Source organism: Puma concolor, chromosome B2 (genome assembly GCF_028749965.1).
Source record: "Puma concolor isolate L17-30 chromosome B2, mPumCon1.1.hap2, whole genome shotgun sequence".
Classification (NCBI taxonomy): domain Eukaryota; kingdom Metazoa; phylum Chordata; class Mammalia; order Carnivora; family Felidae; genus Puma; species Puma concolor.
The window spans coordinates 108,997,367-109,016,496 of NC_141671.1; the positions used below are offsets into that span (position 1 = coordinate 108,997,367).

General features: G+C 40.3%; 1 protein-coding gene and 1 pseudogene across 3 annotated transcripts in view; one reads left to right on the forward strand and one right to left on the reverse strand.

Moving 5' to 3' along the window:
• MCM9 (minichromosome maintenance 9 homologous recombination repair factor) overlaps window positions 1–17,048 on the reverse strand; it is a 113,054-nt gene extending 96,006 nt beyond the window's left edge. The window contains exons 1-4 of one of the 3 annotated variants that reach the window (XM_025925403.2): window positions 16,790–17,048; window positions 13,193–13,511; window positions 3,817–4,133; window positions 2,288–2,369 (exon numbers count right to left, since the gene is read on the reverse strand). In XM_025925403.2, the coding sequence (XP_025781188.2) occupies window positions 2,288–2,369; window positions 3,817–4,133; window positions 13,193–13,496 (703 nt within the window). In that variant the 5' untranslated portion in view covers window positions 13,497–13,511; window positions 16,790–17,048. Of the gene's footprint in view, window positions 1–2,287; window positions 2,370–3,816; window positions 4,134–13,192; window positions 13,512–16,789 lie in introns of those variants that run through there. The other 2 variants (XM_086707684.1, XM_086707685.1) reach the window with 2 other exon arrangements.
• Window positions 17,049–17,197: 149 nt separating this feature from the next.
• Window positions 17,198–18,745, forward strand: LOC112862661 (peroxiredoxin-5, mitochondrial pseudogene; annotated as a pseudogene).
• Window positions 18,746–19,130: the final 385 nt, after the last annotated feature.

The following is a 19,130-nucleotide window of genomic DNA, read 5'->3' on the forward strand; positions in this document are numbered from 1 at the left end:
TTAAAAACTGTGAGATCATGACCTGAGCCGAAATCAAGAGTCAGACACTTAACCGACTGGGCCACCCAGGTGCCCCAATAAAGACATATTCTTGACTCTAGATACTGAACTCTTCTATTTCCATAGTGTTTGCCTTATAATTTTAATGAAATGGCAGTTCAGTAAATATTTTATACATGAAGCATCTGGAGATATTTAGGGTTAAAGAAAAAGAGAAATGGTGGAATTTGCAGAAATGAAGCACTTTTGATCTGTCTGGTAGGGGAGAACAAGGATGTGGAATAAGAGGTCAGATATACTTGTTTCTGTCCAGGGGATACACTTGTGTTATATGTTTTCTATTGAGATTAAGGGTGAGTAAGATTAAGGTATGAGTGAGAACAGGAAATACTTAAAGCAGGGAATGTTGAGGTGAATCAAGAAACAATTTTTGACACCAGGCTAAGGTTTACCAACCATTTCCATTTTTTGGCCCACTTTCAATGTAACTTAAATGTTAAATAGCAAGTGGAAATCGCTAGGCAAACAGTAAAAGCAACAGTTTTTAAGTTATTTGGAATAAGAAGAGGAAAGAGAAAGAATAATCTTGTGTTGTTCTCACAGGCAAAAGTCTGGTCAAGGCCTAGGAATGTGTGTAGGGAGCAGAGCTGCTGACTTTTAGGGAGACAGATTGCCACCTGCCTTTTCTAGGGCTGGAAGGAGAAGCCTCAGAGAACCTGACTAGGACAACCTTTCTGTAAGTCCAAAAGACTTTTAAACTGTATACTAGAGTTTTTAGTGCCTGTCAGTTCTGGGAAGAAGAGACAGTGAGGGAATAGGATAGATAAGGATACTGGTGCCAAAATACGGAAAACGTCAGTTACTTCGGTTAGAGTAAAAGGTTTTGATTAAAACTGTTAGATTACACATTTGAATGCAGTCTGCTTCTGAGATCTCTACCTTTAGCTGACAGGGCCATGTAAATTTTACAGCCCTAGCCCCTACTAACAGCTGAAAACAATCCCCTTTATTCTCCTTCTTTCTTTTTGCATTACATATGTAGAATAATAAATTTGTTTAAAAAAACATATCAAATTTTATTAAGAACATCTCATGATACTTAAATGTGGTTACTAAAGAAAATAATATTTACTCTCTTGAGCAATACTGACTTACAAAACCTCCTAACATCTTAATTTTTCCAATAAAACTCTTCCCTACCATTTTTTTTGTAAATACAGTAATTTTAAATTTTAATGTAGAACACTTCCATTCTACACATGTGGGCCACTATTAATCCTTGCCCTCCCACTAATATGTTTAAGTTTGATTCTTCCCAGGCTCCCCATTGAGCAGAATAAGAGGGGCAAGATGATTTCAGATGGGGCAAAAAAGAGCTTAGGAGCTATCTGGTTAGCCTCAAGATCAAAATATAACCAAGAATGACATCGCAACAACCCCTGTGAAGTCCTCCAATTTCCAGAATAGCTCTGAGGTTGTCTTTGATTTGCCTGGAACACTTCAGATCATCCAGATCAATGGCCATCATGAGGCCTAAGTCACTAACAGATGTTGTACACCCTCTGCTTGACTGTCGCTGAGAAAAGAAACCATCGTCTGATAAAATCTACCTTCCTGGAGCTTCAGACTGCTCAAACTCAATAGTAATCTCCTCTAACTATAATTCTATTTCTGTATGACAGCTTTCCAATTAACGAAAAGTGAGCTGTCATGTTCTTCCTAAGGCTTCTTCATGCTAAACACACACAGTTCTTTCAGCATGGTTTCAAATTCTTTCTCAATTTGGGCAAGTGGCCAACGGAAACACCGAGAACCCTCAGAGGATAAAATCAATGTGACTCCTACTGTGGTGTCACCAGCACAGAGGAGAGAGGAACAATCACCTCCTTTCTTCTAGATACCAGTAAGAGTACAGTAGTATCTGACAGAGTCATACTGTCTGATCCACTAAAGCCACTACAATTTGCTACTGTTAAGCAAGGATGTGCTGAAGAGACTCCTGGACGAAAAGTCAGTGGATCTGGGTTCATGTTCTAGTTCTGCCACTTAACTCTCCATGTGACCTTGGGCAAGTCAGATTCTTCATTTATAAAACAGTGGCTGGACTGGACTAAGCTATAGCTTTTTTCCTGCTGTGTATCACCTCCCACCTCCATGCCAGTTTCTGTTCTCAAGGTGAGCAATTAAGCCTCCACACTGAACTTCGCAGTGTTCAGGTGGAAATAAAAAATGGCTTTTTCCTAGTCAATATTTTAGGACCTCTTAAAAAGCCAGCAAAAATTCTTACCAGATTTACAACTGTCTACTAGGTCATCTTCCAGGATAACCTTCATAGATCGTGGAATACTTCCAACAGATAGCCTTTGAACCTAGCAAGGAAAAGGAGACACATACTAAGTATGCTTAAATACATGCTAAGTATTCAGAAGCCTAGCAGTTCTTGAATTACTGTTTCTATTTCCCTGGTATTATCATACAATTTAATTGTGATGGGGATTTATAAAGTTTTCTTGAAAACTGTACCTACTATCTGTTTATAAACTCACTAGAGTAAAATAAAAACACCAATATGGAAAATATCTCCAAATATAATCTACCTTGTGAATGCTCAAAATAAATACATGCTCCACCTATTAAACATAATACCAAAGTTATTTACCTACAAAAGACATGCAGTTCTTTCCTGACCTTTAGTCCTAAGACCTGGGCAAATCACTCTGTTCCTTTGATCATTCCTTAGTGACAGAACCCTGGTTTTATTTCACATGGACATGTACCCAGTAAAAAGACTATTTCCTAGGCTCCCCTGCACATGGAATATGGTCATATGGCTAAGCTCTGGCCAACGAAATGAGTAGACATGCCTTAGACTTCAAAGAGGTCTACTTGAATGGAGACTTGGCTGGTGCTGTTGCCCGTCCCTCCCTTTTCCTGCTGTCTGACTAGTATACAGTGGTGAAAGAGTTGTAACTACCATCTTAGATTATAGAGAACCCTAATAGAGGTCACATGTTAAGAATGGTATATAGAAAGACAGGAGTTTGAATCCTTGACACTGAATATACCTTTGTGTTTCAGCGGCAAGGAAAACCTGGCACACTGTCCCATATTAAAGAGTGTCTATGTATATATACTTCATTTGACACAGCAAATAAAATTGGGCCTAAACCTCAAATCCTGAATACTCCAATGTTTAACAACCACTTAAAACCATTTAATTTTTCTCCTATCCCTTAAATACAACTAGTTTGAACTTCTTAAATATTCCCTTAATTTTAACATAATTATTAATTATGTTAAATATACTACCACCTGCGACACATAAAATCAAAGATGACCGAGTAAACCACAAAGCTGAGTGATAAAGGGAAGGCAGCATAATGACCAGAGTCCTACAGTGTTAGAAGGCTACTGCCTTTGTTAGTTAGGTTCAGAATTTATTAACACACAAATCTGTTTCCAAGCCTTGAATTACCTCAAGGTTTACCTACAACATCGTTTTACCCTTTAAAAAACTTATGTTTTCACCATTAATCAACAGGCAGCTTAAAAGCTACAAAATACCAAAGAAAATTCTTAGGCAGAAAGGGCCATTCTTATGTTTGGGTGCCATATGCCAATGCTCTCTATACAGAGATGATTACTGCATGGTCTCTAAAGACTATATCCTGGTACATGTGCAACCATACTGTGTGATGACACAAATCCCATTTGTAATCCTTCATGTGTTCCCCACTCTTGGTAATTTGACCACTGCTGAAAAAAAAAAAAACCTTCTTCAAAGTTGTGATTTCTCTCATTTCTTTGATCATTTACCTGCTCTTGAATTTTGATTTCCTGATAATCTCTACACTTGGTTGGAGATGAAGATAAGCCTGAGAGGCAAGTGAATTTTGAAGAATCACAGCTTGCCGAGCTGGGACAGGAGGACGGCCGGCAGAAGGTATAGTACAGCTCAAAGTCAGCCTTGACCACAAATACATGCTTGCATTTGTTACACATGTAATCCCGCTCAAACTCCAGGATCTTCACCACACTTGTTCGAATCACTGTCCCAGTGACAGATAAAAAGTGTCCCACATCCTTGGTTTTAGGGATGTGCTCCCTCACCAGCTCAGGACAAACGGGCAACCCTGATGGAGAAAAACAACAAAAAAACCACATCAACTTATGTCTTGGGATTTGACTCTATGGAATATATTCCTCTCATATTTCCTGGAGTAGAAGGTGTAACTTCAGAAAAAAAAATTTTGAGTTTTACTTCAGAAAAAAATCAGATCAATTCAATTAAGAAAACAGAAAAAGATCATTTTATTTTTTTTTTAATTTTTTTTCAACGTTTTTATTTATTTTTGGGACAGAGAGAGACAGAGCATGAACGGGGGAGGGGCAGAGAGAGAGGGAGACACAGAATCGGAAACAGGCTCCAGGCTCCGAGCCATCAGCCCAGAGCCTGACGCGGGGCTCGAACTCACGGACCGCGAGATCGTGACCTGGCTGAAGTCGGACGCTTAACCGACTGCGCCACCCAGGCGCCCCAGAAAAAGATCATTTTAAATAACAATGATCAGTGGACTCTTTTTAAAAGTACATATCCAGATGAGATAATAACCAGGATTTTAAAAAAAGGATTGATTCTCATAAGAGGGCTATCTCAGTAGAATCTAAATACATTATGTAATTATAACCTCATTCAGTAAAGAATATACTACCACCTGTGACACATAAAATCAATAGATGACCGAGTAAACCACAAAGCTGAGTGATAAGGGGAAGGCAGCATAATGACCAGAGTCCTACAGTGTTAGAAGAGTACTGCCTTTTTTAGTTAGGTTCAGAATTTATTAATACACAAATCTGTTTCCAAGCCTTGAATTACCTCAAGGTTTACCTACAGCATCGGTTTATCCTTTAAAAAACTTGTGTTTTTCACCATTAATCAACAGGCAGCTTAAAAGATTCAAAATGCCAAGGAAAATTCTTAGGCAGAAAGGCCCATTCTATGTTTGGCTGCCATACATCACTGGAGTAGAGAGATGCCAGCTGTGATGGTCAAAGGCTGCCTTCTAACAGGTTTACCAAGGTAGCATTTGTTACACTGGTTCATGCCCAATGGTCCACTGGTTCATGCCCAATGGTCTTCAGAATTCACCAGCTCTGAAATCTGGAAAATGTGCACACTGAAGATGGATCTATAGGATTTGTCAAGTCATGAGAAATAACCGTAATAGCTATGATTATACTTTAGGTTTCTATGGTCAGCACACTTTCTCCCTGTTGACAGATCTACTCTGAAAGCCAATTGATGATAATGCGGTAGTTTGGGAAGTATGAAATTAACAACAACAAAAAAGGCAATGAGTTATATGAACTGTATGTACGCTTAAGGCACCAGATTACATTAATCTGGTGTTACAGGTTACAACTCTATAGACTTAAATTTTCTCTGCTGCTGGCTGAGATTCTATATATACTGTATATTGTATAAACAAGGCAGGTACTGCCAACATTTGCCACTATAACTCCTTTTTCTGTCCAAGGCTGACCCCAGAGCTGACAAGTGTGCTATTCTATGGGCAGGGATAGACAGAGAAGTTGGAGCTGGATCAAAGTAGGTATTTTATCCATTAAAAAAAATATGCATGCTATTTCTCATTGTTGATTTCAGGCATCTGTTAATTCAGCTGTGTATAGCTAAATGTCGAGCTACCAAGAACATACGGATATTTCTAGTTACAACCAGGTAAAAGCCATACCAACAACCAAAGCTTCTCATTTAAAACAGGTCTTGTTCTCATGTCTACATTGCTTATGTTTTGGAAGTACCATGTCCTTTTTTAGTTTATACCCTAATGTTAAGAAAGAAATGACTACGTGGAGATTTCCCTTCTTATTTGGCCTTAACTGGAATGAATGTATATTATGGCAACCCTTAACACTGCTTTACAGATTCTCAGTTACTTTTGTTTTGCTCCCCACATGAATACTTTTTTCAAAACTGAGATAAAGATAAGAATAAAACTCACATTTACTCTTTTAAAGTGTATAATTCAGTGGTTATTAGCATATTCACAAAGTTGTACAACCATCACCACTATCTAATTCTAGAATATTTTTATCACTTCAAAAAGAAAGCCTGTACCCATTAGCAATCACTCCCCATTCCCTTACCCCTAGCCTCTGTCAACCACTAAGCTGCTGTCTCTATGGTAAATCTACTCTGGATATTCCATATAAATGGAATCATAAATAAGTGGCCTTTTGCGTGTCACTTCTTTCACTTAAGCATAGTATTTCCAAGACTCATTTATGTTGTAACATGTATCTGTACTTCATTACCTTTTATGGCTAAATATTCCATTGTATGGCTATACCACATTTTGTTTATCCATTCATCAAATGATAAACATTTGGGTTGTTTACACTTTCGGGCTATTATAATACTGCTACAAACATTAATGTGCAAGTTTCTGTTTATCTGTTTTCAATTTTCTTGGGCATATACCTAGGAGTGGAATTGCTGGGTCATATGGTTAAATATATTTTTTGAAATAATGTTATTTCTGTGTTTTCAAAAAGTCACTAGTGTTCTCTAATGTAAGTATACAGAGGACAGGAAAATAGTATTATTCAAGTGGGAAATAGGATTATTAATCCAATTTCCTTCATGAAGTGTAAACAAAATCTACCAACAATTATGAGCAAGGTAAAAAGAATAGAAAAAATGGATTAAGAAAACTCATTTTAATAACTCCTTAGATTTTTTTACTATCCATTTTCCCTTCCATGGCCCCTAAAAGATATCATTTTGCATACTATTTCTACTCATACTAGTTCTGCTTCAGATGCAAACTGCTCAGTATAAATTATATTATCAATATATTAAAACTATCAATATATTTAATATCAATATATTAAAACTCTAGGAGAGATACAGAAGGAAAACTAAGATCACAAGAACTAGTTATGGGAAGTGTTGTATCACTCTCATTTCTTTCATAACTGCAGAATACCGAGGAAAACTATAGACTGCCCAGTATAATTTTTCAGACTCTTTGGATATTTCATATGCTAACATCACATGTAGCTGATGAAGTCTTACATAGTTATTTAGATAGATATTTGCTATTTCTGGCTTACAAACAAATTTTGGTCTAAAAACAAAAGTAAATGTAATTTTATTATAGTTTTCTCCTAGAAAGCAATCTTCAACGTTTTTTATTTTTATTTTTGGGACAGAGAGAGACAGAGCATGAACGGGGGAGGGGCTGAGAGAGAGGGAGACACAGAATCGCAGACAGGCTCCAGGCTCCGAGCCATCAGCCCAGAGCCTGACGCGGGGCTCGAACTCACGGACCGCGAGATCGTGACCTGGCTGAAGTCGGACACTTAACCGACTGCGCCACCCAGGCGCCCCTAGAAAGCAATCTTTGACAGTATTTTACTGTAAATAGCACCTTAGAACAGAAGAATAAAACACCATACCCTCCATTGCTTCTACAGTAATCCAGGAAAGAAATAAAGAATGCCTAAGTCCAAATCTCCATGGCTTTCCACAGATCTAAGAATAAGGAACCAAGTCTGGACTGGACTACAAGGCTTTCCTCTCATACCAGCCCTCTAAGCACTCAAACATTCACATATAGTGTCCCCTTTGCCTCAACACTCTCCTCCCAACTCTGATCCTCAAAAGAGTCCACACTAAGAAGCAATATAGAAGTTGAGAAAACAGATTCTGGAATCAGACTACGTGGGTTTAAGTCACAGCTCTATTACCTACTAGCTGTGTGATCTTGGCCCAAATTATATAACCTTTCAGATTTCCCTTCTGTAAAATGGCAATAACAACAAAACCTACCTCACAGGGTCATAAGACTAACGTAATTCATATATGTGACGTTTCTTAGGACAGTACCTTGCATATAGCAAACACTATTTATTATTTATTTTTGAGAGACAGAGTGTGAGCAGGGGAGGGGCATAGAGAGAGGGAGACACAGAATCCGAAGCAGGCTGTAGGCTCTGAGCTGTCAGCACAGAGCCCTACAGGGGGCTCAAACCCACAAACTGTGAGATCATGACCTGAGCCAAAGTTGGATGCTTAATCCACTGAGTTACTCAGGTGCCCCGAGCAAACACTATTCAAATGTTAGTTCTTATACGTGATATTTTCATTTTTCCTCTTTAAAAGATCAGCTTAAATATCCTTTTCTAAATAAAATCTTTCCTTAACCCACCTCTGGTTGAATTTTCTTTTTTATGAGCTTTAACACACTGTTCCTCTCTTTCATTCCATTTATTGCAATTTAAATAAAATAATTATTATGCTTCCACACTTGAATATAAATTCCACAGGAACAGGACAGAGGTAGATTTTATTCACCATGCTTTCTAAACAGTAAATGTTCAAAATATACTTGAAAGAAAGATGAATGGCAAGACTAGGAAGGAGGGGGTAGATAGGAGAGATATTAAGGATACTATGTTGACTTTGAGATATGTAGAGATAAGGGATCAGGAAGAAGGTGAAATGTAGAGTGACTCCCAGTTCTCTGGTTCCCTTAACAGGGAATTCTGCAAGGCACACAGTAATCAAACAGTAAATATCTACTGAAAGAATAAATAAGGAAATACCATTTTCACTTGGAGTGGGACACAGAGTAGAGAAAAATCCTAAGTACACTTTTTGATACACTGAATTAGCAAGAAAATATCTAGTGTGAAACCTCTGATAAGCATGGTGATATCTGGATACAGAGCTTGAGAGACAGATTTTGGCTAAAACTGAGAAAAAATGTAGAGGTGGTATTTGTTTCTACGTAGGTGGCAGCTGAAGCTCAGGTCCAGAAACAGAGGCCACCCTATGAGAGTGCAGGATCCAGGAGAATACGGCCACATCTGAACCTAGCACGTACAGTTCAGGTAAAGGAAGAGGCTCCAAAGAGGAAGGAGAGAAGCCACAGCCAGAGAGAAAGGAAAGGGCAAGAGGGTGCTGCCAAGTGGGGCCAAGGCTGGAATTTCGTAAGGTGGGAGGAGTCAACTGTATCAAACCCAGCAGGAAAATAAAGGAAGAGAAATACTGAAAAGTGACTCTCAGTTTGACCATGAGACTGTCACTAGCAAGGCTGGTGAGGGTGGCTCCTGTGTGGTGGAAGTAAAAGTAAAGAAAGTAAAAGGATGAACGGAAGAAGGAATGTATTCTGTCAGAACATTTACTTGTGAAAAGGAAGAGTGCATGGAGAATGAAGGGGGACACAGAGTTGAAAGACAAGTATTTTTCCTTCTACAAAATGAGCAAAACCCAAGAGAGAAAATTCAGATAGAACTGCCAAAAAGGATTCACGGTCATCCCTCTCACCCCCTACCACACTCCCACAGATTCCATGCTCCCCGGGGGGGTTTGGCCTGACCGGGTGACTGACTTCATAGCACATGGTTTACCCACCTCCCTACCTTGGTCACTTACAACATCCTAACTGACCTCACGTAAATCAAGGTTCCGGATTAGGGGACATGGCTGGACTTCAGGAAAGCTCTAAACTTCTTGAAATTCAGGGAAAATGTTATGTATATACACATACCTGCACCTGCTGGAGAGGGTCCTTATCTTTCTCAACATTTAACCCTGAAGAAGTGACTTAAATCCTCCATCCCATAATTCTACTGACTTGCATACGATTCCCTCTAAGAACAGAAGGAACTTACACTGTGGCAACAGTCACTAAATTTCCCTCCCCTCCTCTAATTTAACAGTAATGCCCTAACCTCTAGCATGTCCTACTCAGGCCCCTGGTCCTACATCACATTCAAGACGATCTCTTCCAAATGCTGTAACAACATGACAGTGACATTCATAATCACTTACTGACTGTACCACTCATTTAGGGTCTTAATCTCCTATTGCTCTGCGTTGTTTCTTAACCATTCTATATATGGAGGGGACAGTCACTTCTTGAGATCCTTTTCACACCCCTGTGCCCAACCCAGTGCTTTAAATAAGCACTTTTCAATAAGGAGAAAATTAGTGAATAGAAGAGAAGGGGGAATGGGCTTTCCCTCTCTCTCTCTTGCCTCACCTTTACCATATATGGCCTCAAATCTCCCAGTCCAGAACAAAATGCTTGAATTTTGTGGTGCATACAAGGGCTTCTTACCTCTGTACCTTTCCTTAGGCACTTTACTTGGTCTGGCAAACTCTCCCCAGTTCACTCAGCCATGAAGACTGCATTCACGTTTTCCCTTCCACAAGAAAATTTCCCTAAGTCCAGGCTAACACATGCACACTCACACAAATGGAATATGTAAGCAAAATGGTCAAATGAATGCACCATTATATAAACAATGCCTTTCATGTCTAGAGAAATCTTCCGTCAGGAAGAGTAAAAAGGAAGAATCCAGAGACACCTTCCATTCCTTGTAAATGATAACCCAGGCCTCATGATAAGTCTACACAAACTGGTTTTATTTCAGTCAGCATAAGGAGATGTACTGGAGAGATACTACACAGGGAATATTGGAGGGAAGCAGGGCTCACTTCTAAGCATCCCGCATATGCCAACCCAACCTTTTCTGTATTCCTCTACAAGTGTAGCCAGGATGAGTGAATTTCCTACAGCTATGTCTAACACAATTACAACATCTCTGAAGAAAAAACTATGTAAAGATTACAACTAAATTTTCTAAGAAAATTAGCTTTCAATTATCTTCTATACTTTTACAATACCGGGCAATACGTAATCTTTAATGTTCTTACATTGGAAACAAAAGAGCAGTTTACATTTACTGAATCATGTATATGGTGCCTGTTTGCTTTTTTTTAGAAATTCTGAGCAAATTTGTTCAAAATATGGCAGATTAAGTGGTTATTTTGTATAGTAAAGTAACTATTATTTTAAGAAGAAGATAATAAAGGTGAGTATATTTCATCTTCAGATTCTTTTCATTACAATTATACAATTATAATTTTTAAATAAACTTATAAAGGCGATATGATGTTAAGCCAAACTGACCATACACAAGCAAAATCTTAGTGCTAAAAAGGTGCTAAGAGATGGTGTTTGGGCAGAAATGACAATTTATTTTCATCTTCCTGTCTTACTATATATGTTACCAAGTAACTATACATGTTAGGTATAACATATGTATCTGTATGTGTTACTAAGTAACACAAAAACCTTTACCATTCTCTGACGAATTCAGTGAGAAAGAACAAAAAGAAATTTTGGAAATAGACGGCGATAGGTCCCTCTCTGTGCAAGAGAGAAGTCCATATCAATTACTTCAGGTCCCCGGTTTTCAGCTTGCAGTTCCCCAAACAGTAGCATCAGCATCACCTGGGATCCGTTAGAAATGTAAATTCTTGGGCCCCAGGCCAGACCTCCTCAATTAGAAACTCTGTGGGTGGGGCCTAGCAATCAGTGCTTTAACAAGCCCTACAGTTGATTCAGATTGCCATAAATGTTTGGGAACCACTACTTTAAATAACACATGAATGCTATTTTTTCCTTCTCATTTACTTTGATGCTATCTTTGTATTACAAGACCTTTCATCAAAACCACTGGAAATAGCAAGTAAACTGTAGGCTAATAAAAATTCCAGAAGATAAAGAGCAATGCATATCCTGGAAAAACAAACTGGAAAATGTCTTAGGTTCCTAAGGAGTCTGAACCACAGAGGCAACCTATGTTTTCATAATCAAATGCCTTGCCTGGAATCCAAGATGAAGCTGCAATATACTTAAAACCACTCTATTTCCATCCCTGGTTCATTCTGCTTGGGACACCTCTATCCCTGCCTTACCTTCTCCTCTTGAAATCTCCAGTGAATCTCTGAGAATTCGCTCCCTGTTCTATGGACTAATATATCTTGCACACACCTTAAATGAGGCATGCATCACATAATAGCTGCCATTAAACTCCTTTACAATTATGTTTAATATGTACTTAGGCATGTATCTTTGAGCATACAGACACCATTTGGTGAATATTTGACTATACAGCTACCTCCTCTACAGCCTTGAACTCCTTTAGATGAGGGGCTATACCATAGTAGTATGGTTTCCCAAGAGACTAGCAAATGCCTACACATGATACGTTTGTAGAAGGAATGCTACCATGGTAGTAACATAATTTGCAATTTACTTTTTCAGAGAACTAGAAAAAAAAAAAACAACAACAACAGGCTAATTTATCAGAAACCAATAGGGTCACCCACCTAGGCAGACAAAATTTTGGTATTTAAACTGAGCATGGAAAAACATCTGAATGTAAGGACAGCCTAAAACCATTCTTAAATATATTTCAGTAACATTAAAGCCTCTTCTAACAATCTTTTCGCAACATTATTATAAGGAAACATTTGTTCTTGAACCTACCAAGAGATTGTCTAGTGTGCTGATGCATAAAGATGTATAATATTCATAATTTTATTCTACATAAAATACTATTTTTTTCAATTAAATCAAATGCATGCTCCTTGGGGTAAGTCTTATTTTCTCCAAAGATTTCTACCATACTGACTCATCTCTTTCCAATCACAGCAAGCATTTTTGTTGATTATAAATCCCCACCTTTCTGAAATATACTATAAAGTACTTATTTTTAAACAAATGGTACGTGTGTTCTCCAGCTTAATCACAGACTACAGTGATTCAAAGATACAGCTTTGCCACCAGGGGCTGATTCTTAAAAATTAAGATACTTAATCTGTCATTCATTCAACAAAAGTTGAGTGCCTAATGGGTGGCCAGTATAGTGCTAAACTTGATATATAAAAATAATAAATTTCCTAAAATAGTTTTGAAGATCACTAGATAGAATCTGCTACTTTTCTAATTCTTTTTATTATCAGTTCTTTTGTTAGTCACATAAGCTCGTAAGGCTGCTCTGAATTATAATTTTATACACACATATCCACATGTATATATGTGCACACTACCATACTGTTGTCTCCACACATTCTCTTTCCCCTTGATTGGAATGGCTAGTACCCCAGCCTTCTAATATACAGTATAAAATCAATATTCTGCTCTGAAACTGACCATCAACTACACAATAGATATATTTTTAAGTATAAAGATCAACTGATGTTCTTATATCATTCAATTCTTAGTGCTCTGAATTCAGTAGGTGTTGGGATTTCTCAAAATGTTCCTAGAGAATAACATGGCAGTAAAATCCTTAAGTGATTCACCTGATATCCTGGCATGAAGATTCTGCTTCATAGAGGCACCCTCAGGCTGAGAAAGGGACTGGAGAATTGTCAAGGCTGATCTTCGCAGAGCACTATCAAAAATTGTTAGTACTTCATTGGGGAATGTGTTGAAATACTCCCCAATTTCCATGTTGGTCTCAAAAAGGGTCATGGCATTAACCACAACTGGGTAATGAGCATCTTCATCTCTTTCCTTCAAGATTAGAAGAATATCATTCTTATGGTATTCCGAAACATAGGATTCAAACACTTGACCAACCAGTGTAACTTGATCACTATTCATCTTGAATCTAGGTGACTAAAGAAAAAGAAAGGACCGTATTATACCTTTGGTATTGCAGACTTAAACACAAGTTAAACAAAAACGATTGGTTGTAAATCATCCTGACTTTGGGTCACACTATAAACTCAAAATATTATTCAAATTAAAATCTTAAGGGGAGCCTGGGTGGCTCAGTCGGTTGAGCGTCCGACTTCGGCTCAGGTCGTGATCTCGCAGTCCGTGAGTTCGAGCCCTGCGTCAGGCTCTGTGCTGACAGCTCAGAGCCTGGAGCCTGTTTCAGATTCTGTGTCTCCCTCTCTCTGACCCTCCCCCATTCATGCTCTGTCTCTGTCTCAAAAATAAATAAAGGTTAAAAACAAAAATTAAAAAAAAAATTAAAATCTTAATTAGATTGGAATTACTTGTTATAGTCACTTAGTAAATGTATTTTTTGAGAAAGTGAAGCTAAACCTAACCAAAGAATTATGTTGGTACTGATTACTGAAATCCAAAATGGTCCAATGCCTTTCCTGTATCTTTTCCCCAAACTATCTCTTATTAACTCTATGGTAAAAGGCCTTCCTTTTTCTTTAACCACAATTTGTATATACATTTGCTCTCAAGTATATCTTAAATAGCAGTCTTCTGGCTAATGTTACTTCTGGTAGAGTTTTTTGCATGTGCCCTGGTTCTAGGTTTATTCATATAAATAATGTATCCTCTCTTATAACACACACACATCATATTCATGTGTATTCAGCTACATAAATGGAACATACATGGATAACCAGTGTTTTTAAAATTTTTCTAATGTTTATTTATTTTTGAGAGAGAAAGAATGAGGGACGGGTGGGGAAGACACAATCCAAAGCAGGCTCCAGGCTCTGAGCAGTCAGCACAGAGCCCAATTCGAGGCTCCAACTCACAAAGTGCGAGATCGGACCTGAGCTGAAGTCAGACACTTAACCAACTGAGCCACCCAGGTGCCCCCGTGGATTGCTAGTTCTGACTTGAATAGTTAACAAATTCGCTTTAGAAATTTACATTTTGGGGGCACCTGGGTGGCTCAGTCGGTTAAGCGTCCAACTTCGGCTCAGGGCATGATCACACAGTCCGTGAGTTCGAGCCCCGTGTCGGGCTCTGTGCTGACAGCTCAGAGCCTGGGGCCTGTTTCAGATTCTGTGTCCCCTCTCTCTCTGCCCCTCCCCTGTTCATGCTCTGTCTCAAAAATAAATAAACGTTAAAAAATTTAAAAAGAAAAAAAGAAATTTACATTTTGAGGTTAATTTGTTTCCTATTTTCTCTAACCTAGGAAACGTACTGGCCTCAGCAAAAACAGCTATCAAGAGTATAAAGAAAGTACATAATTAAACTGAGGAAAGGAAAATTGATCTTTAAATGATGAATAACTAGGACTGAAAATAAATACACTATATTACATTACTTCACCTATCACATTCCCCTGGCAATGTATTTTTTTGAAAATTCGTATCTACAGATTAAAAGGGCCTACCCCCATTCCAAGTTCATGTATACAGGCAGATATCTATCATGTTCACAGTACCATGCTGGGAAATAAAAAGCACAATAAAAGATCCTCAATGCCCTCAGGGAACCAAGGGACAGATCAAATGAAACAGTGCTCTGATAGTGGTAAAAATACAATATCAATAGGAGCACAAAGAAGAGAAGTATTAAATTTCAACGGGGTGACAATCCCAGACGTGGCAATGGGCAGTTAAGATAAACTGTTGAAATTGATCATCTAAGAAAATCTTATTTGGTTTGGAAACAGTACTGGAAGACAAATGTACTTTGACTTATTTAACCAACATTTATTGTACTCGGTTCAACAAACAAAAAGATGATAAAAGACAACTTATGAAGTTCACATTTTAGCATCCTAACTATGTGTTACAATGCTATTTATTAGCATTATTTTGCTTTTTCTGGGAACCTACTATTCTAGAAGGTGTGAAAGGAGTTAAGATGGGGGGGGGGGGGTATATGTCACAGGCCAAGAATTCTAACAACTACAAATGCCTGTCTGAGACTGACAGATAGGCATGTGTATACCCAGGAGAATGAGTGAGAGGAAATTATGGCCAATACATCGATAAATAACTTGTTTTTATTAGGTAATATTAAATTCAGCCAAGTATAAAGCAGAAAAAAGCACTTGAAAAGTAACTCATCATACAGTATTTCCAGGACGTGGCCTTTGCTTGAAACAGAGAGGGGCACCTGGATGGCTCAGTTGGTTGAGCGTCCGACTTCGGCCCAGGTCATGATCTCACGGTCTGTGGGTTCAAGCCACGCATCGGGCTCTGTGCTGACAGCTCGGAGCCCGGAGCCTGTTTCAGATTCTGTGTCTCTCTCTCTCTCTGACCCTCCCCTGTTCATGCTCTGTCTCTCTCTCTCAAAAATAAATAAACATTAAAAAAATTTTAACAAAACAAACAAAAAAAAACAGAGAAACTGTACTCCCAAGAGTTGCTACAAGACAATCTTTAAGATTCTATAAATACATACTAAATTTGGAGTCACAGTTTAGCAATTTAAAAGACAGCTCCACATAGGGCAGAGAGGGGGTAGCTGCAGAATGCATGGTTCAAATTAAAGTCAGATTAAATTTCGCCTAGTCTTTTTTTTGAAATAGCATGTTTTCTGAAAACAGCATTCCCTTTCAAAACCTGCGCAAAACTGTTCAACTGTTTCTAAGCAGTTTGCTAACCCTATAAACACGCCCACTCTTACTGTTCTACAATTTTCAAGTTCCCTTTCCTTTCACCTATTGAGTAGCTCGGGGCAAAATACAACCACGTGCTACTTCATCCTCTGGACCAAGTGAAGCGCAGGCAAGTGCCAGCAGGGCGAATCAGCGGCGGCTTGCAGCCAGACCACCGAGAATCCCCGCCCGCCGAGAAGCCGCCGCACTCACCCGGAGCCACGCCCCCTCGTCGGTCCCCGCTGCGCCGCGTCCTAAAACCCGCCCCTCTCGCCCGCGGCCCGCGTCTTGTGGGCGCCTCCTCCCCGCCCGCCTGCCCCGCTCCCCGTGTGCGCTGGGCGACCACGGAGCCGGGTCGTACTCAGAGGACTGCTTTCCATACTTCCGTCTCTGGACGCAGCCCTTGCCCTACAACACCTCGGCAGGTCTCTGACACTGCCTGGCTCGGCAACCGGGCACCTCGGTCGCCCGACAAATCCCGGAGTTGAATAGTTTGGGAACTAACCAGATGTGGGAGAGACTTGGGACGAACTGCGGGAGAAAAAAAAAATAGTAACGGTGAAACGAGGCAGCAGTTGTCACTTACTGGCGAACATGCAGTGTTAGAAGTCACCGGGGACGCGCTGCTCCCAAGGCTGAGGGTCGCGGAGAGCTCGGGCCTGGCGGCGGGGGGCGCGAAGAGGCCGCTGGGGGCGGGGCGGGGCGCGTGCGCCGGCCGCTCGAGGCGTCGCCGGCCGCGGGGGCGCGCAGGCTCCGACGGGTCCTCCTGGCGCCTGGGTGAAGTAGGCGCCGCGCCGGCTGCTTGGCGGGCCCGCGCACCAGACGGACGCCGAGCCGCGCGCCGCCTCGACTTCGCCGTTCAGGAGGCTCTTCCGGGTGGAGAAGCGGGAGGGCGCGCACCCCGCCTGGTGCCGCGGGACGCGAGACAGTGGAGCTGGGCGGGCTGGGAGGGGCCAGGAGGGCCGAGGCGGGGCCCGATGAGTTCCAGGGCGGGGCTAGGCCGAGCCTCCCGCCCCAGGTGGAGTGAGAAGAGGGGGGCTATGCGAGGACTCACATGGCCTGTATGGGTCGTGCTTTTGGTCTAAGAACTGGCAAATACAAGGTTGCAACGATTTTCTGCTGTGTTGTCTTCTAGAAGATTTAGGATGAAGGTTTTATAGCTTAGGTCTATGGCCCTTTTGAGTGTATTTTTGTATATGATGCGAGGTATGGATACTAGGTAACATTTTGCATATAGATATCTAGCACCATTTGTTGAAAGAGCTATACTTATTCTACTGAAGAGCCTTTGCACTTATGTCAAAAATCAGTTGATTTTGTTTGTGCGGGTCTAAGACTTTTCTGTTGCCAGATCTATGTGCCTACTTTACAATAACGCTATTTTATCTGCATCACTGTAGCTTTATAATGAGCCTTGAAATCAGAGTTTGGCCTCGATTTTTGTTCTTTTTCAAGTTTTTTGGGCTCTTGTGTTTCTCTGGGCGGGGGGTGGGGGCTCTTGTGTTTCTGTATGAATTTTAAAACCAGTTTGTCATTTTCTATTAAAAAGCTGGGATTTTTGGGCCGCCTGACTGGCTCAGTTGATGGAACACAGGGCTCTTGATCTTGGGGTTGTGAATTGGATCCCCATGTTGGGTGTAGAGATTACTTTAAAAAATAAAATCTTTAAAAGAAAAAAACTGGGATCTTTATTGGGGTTGCACAGAATATGGGTCAATATGGGAAGAATTTACATGTTGATGATATTGAGTCATATGACCTTTGAACAAAGTAACCTCCATTTATTTGCCATATAGTTTCTATTCATGTAATTAATATAGCAGTTGTAGCTTCTGGGATGGGCATGCCACTGGCTGGGCTGTGCCTTCTGGACAACGGAGCAGGTTCAGTTTTCATTTGGGTGCCTGGGCTGCTGCCATTGAATCTGTAGCATCAGTGACAGCAAGAGCAAGAGGATGCCAGCAACCATTGGGGAGTGGACACTTGGCAAGGCCTACAGTTTCAGAAGTGCCACCTTAGCCATGGCCCCATTCAGAGTGGGTCGCCATCCTTTCCATGATGGTTTTTGAAGGGGAACCTGGGAACAAGGTGAACCTAACACAGTTGTTCAAGGGCAAGAAGAGAGTGCTATTTGGAGTCCCTAGGGCCTTTTCACCCCCTCCCCACTGCCCCCAGATGTTCCAAGATCCACCTGCCAGGGTTTATGCAGCACGCTGAAGCTCTGAAGGCCAAGGGGGTCCAGGTGGTAGCATATCTGAGTGTTAATGATGTCTTTGTAGCTGAAGAGTGGGGACAAGCTCACAACTCGGGAGACAAGGTTAGGCTCTTGGCTGACTCCCTTGGGACCTTTAGGAAAGAGACAGATTTGTTACCAGATGATTGATTCATTGGTATCTCTCTTTGGAAATCCACTGCTCAAGAGGTTCTCCATGGTGGTAGAGGATGGTATAGTGAAGTCTCTGAATGTGGAGCTGGATGATAGAGGCTTTATCTGCAGCCTGGCACCCAACATCATCTCACAGTTCTGAGGCCCTGGGCCCAGACATATTCCTTCTACCTCTTTCCTGCCCAGCTCTGGACAGAGGGCCCCAGTCCACCCTCAATGGGGGCCACCAATGGGGAACTTTGCCCAGATTTCTGCAATAAAGATTTGTGGTTTGCAAAACAAAACAAAAAACAATAATCTTTTGTTCCATCTGTCTCTAACTCAGGTTTATCCTTAAACTCTTGGGAAGTGGGAAATCATAGTTTTTGATGCTATGTAAATGATATTTTAAATTTCAAATTTTGATTGTTCCTTTCTAGTATATAGAACTATTGATCTTTTTACATTTATTATTTCAAACAGTCTTAAAAATTAATAAACAATTTTTAAGAGCAATTATGGGTTCACAGGAAAATTGAGCAGAAATTACAGGAAGTTCCCA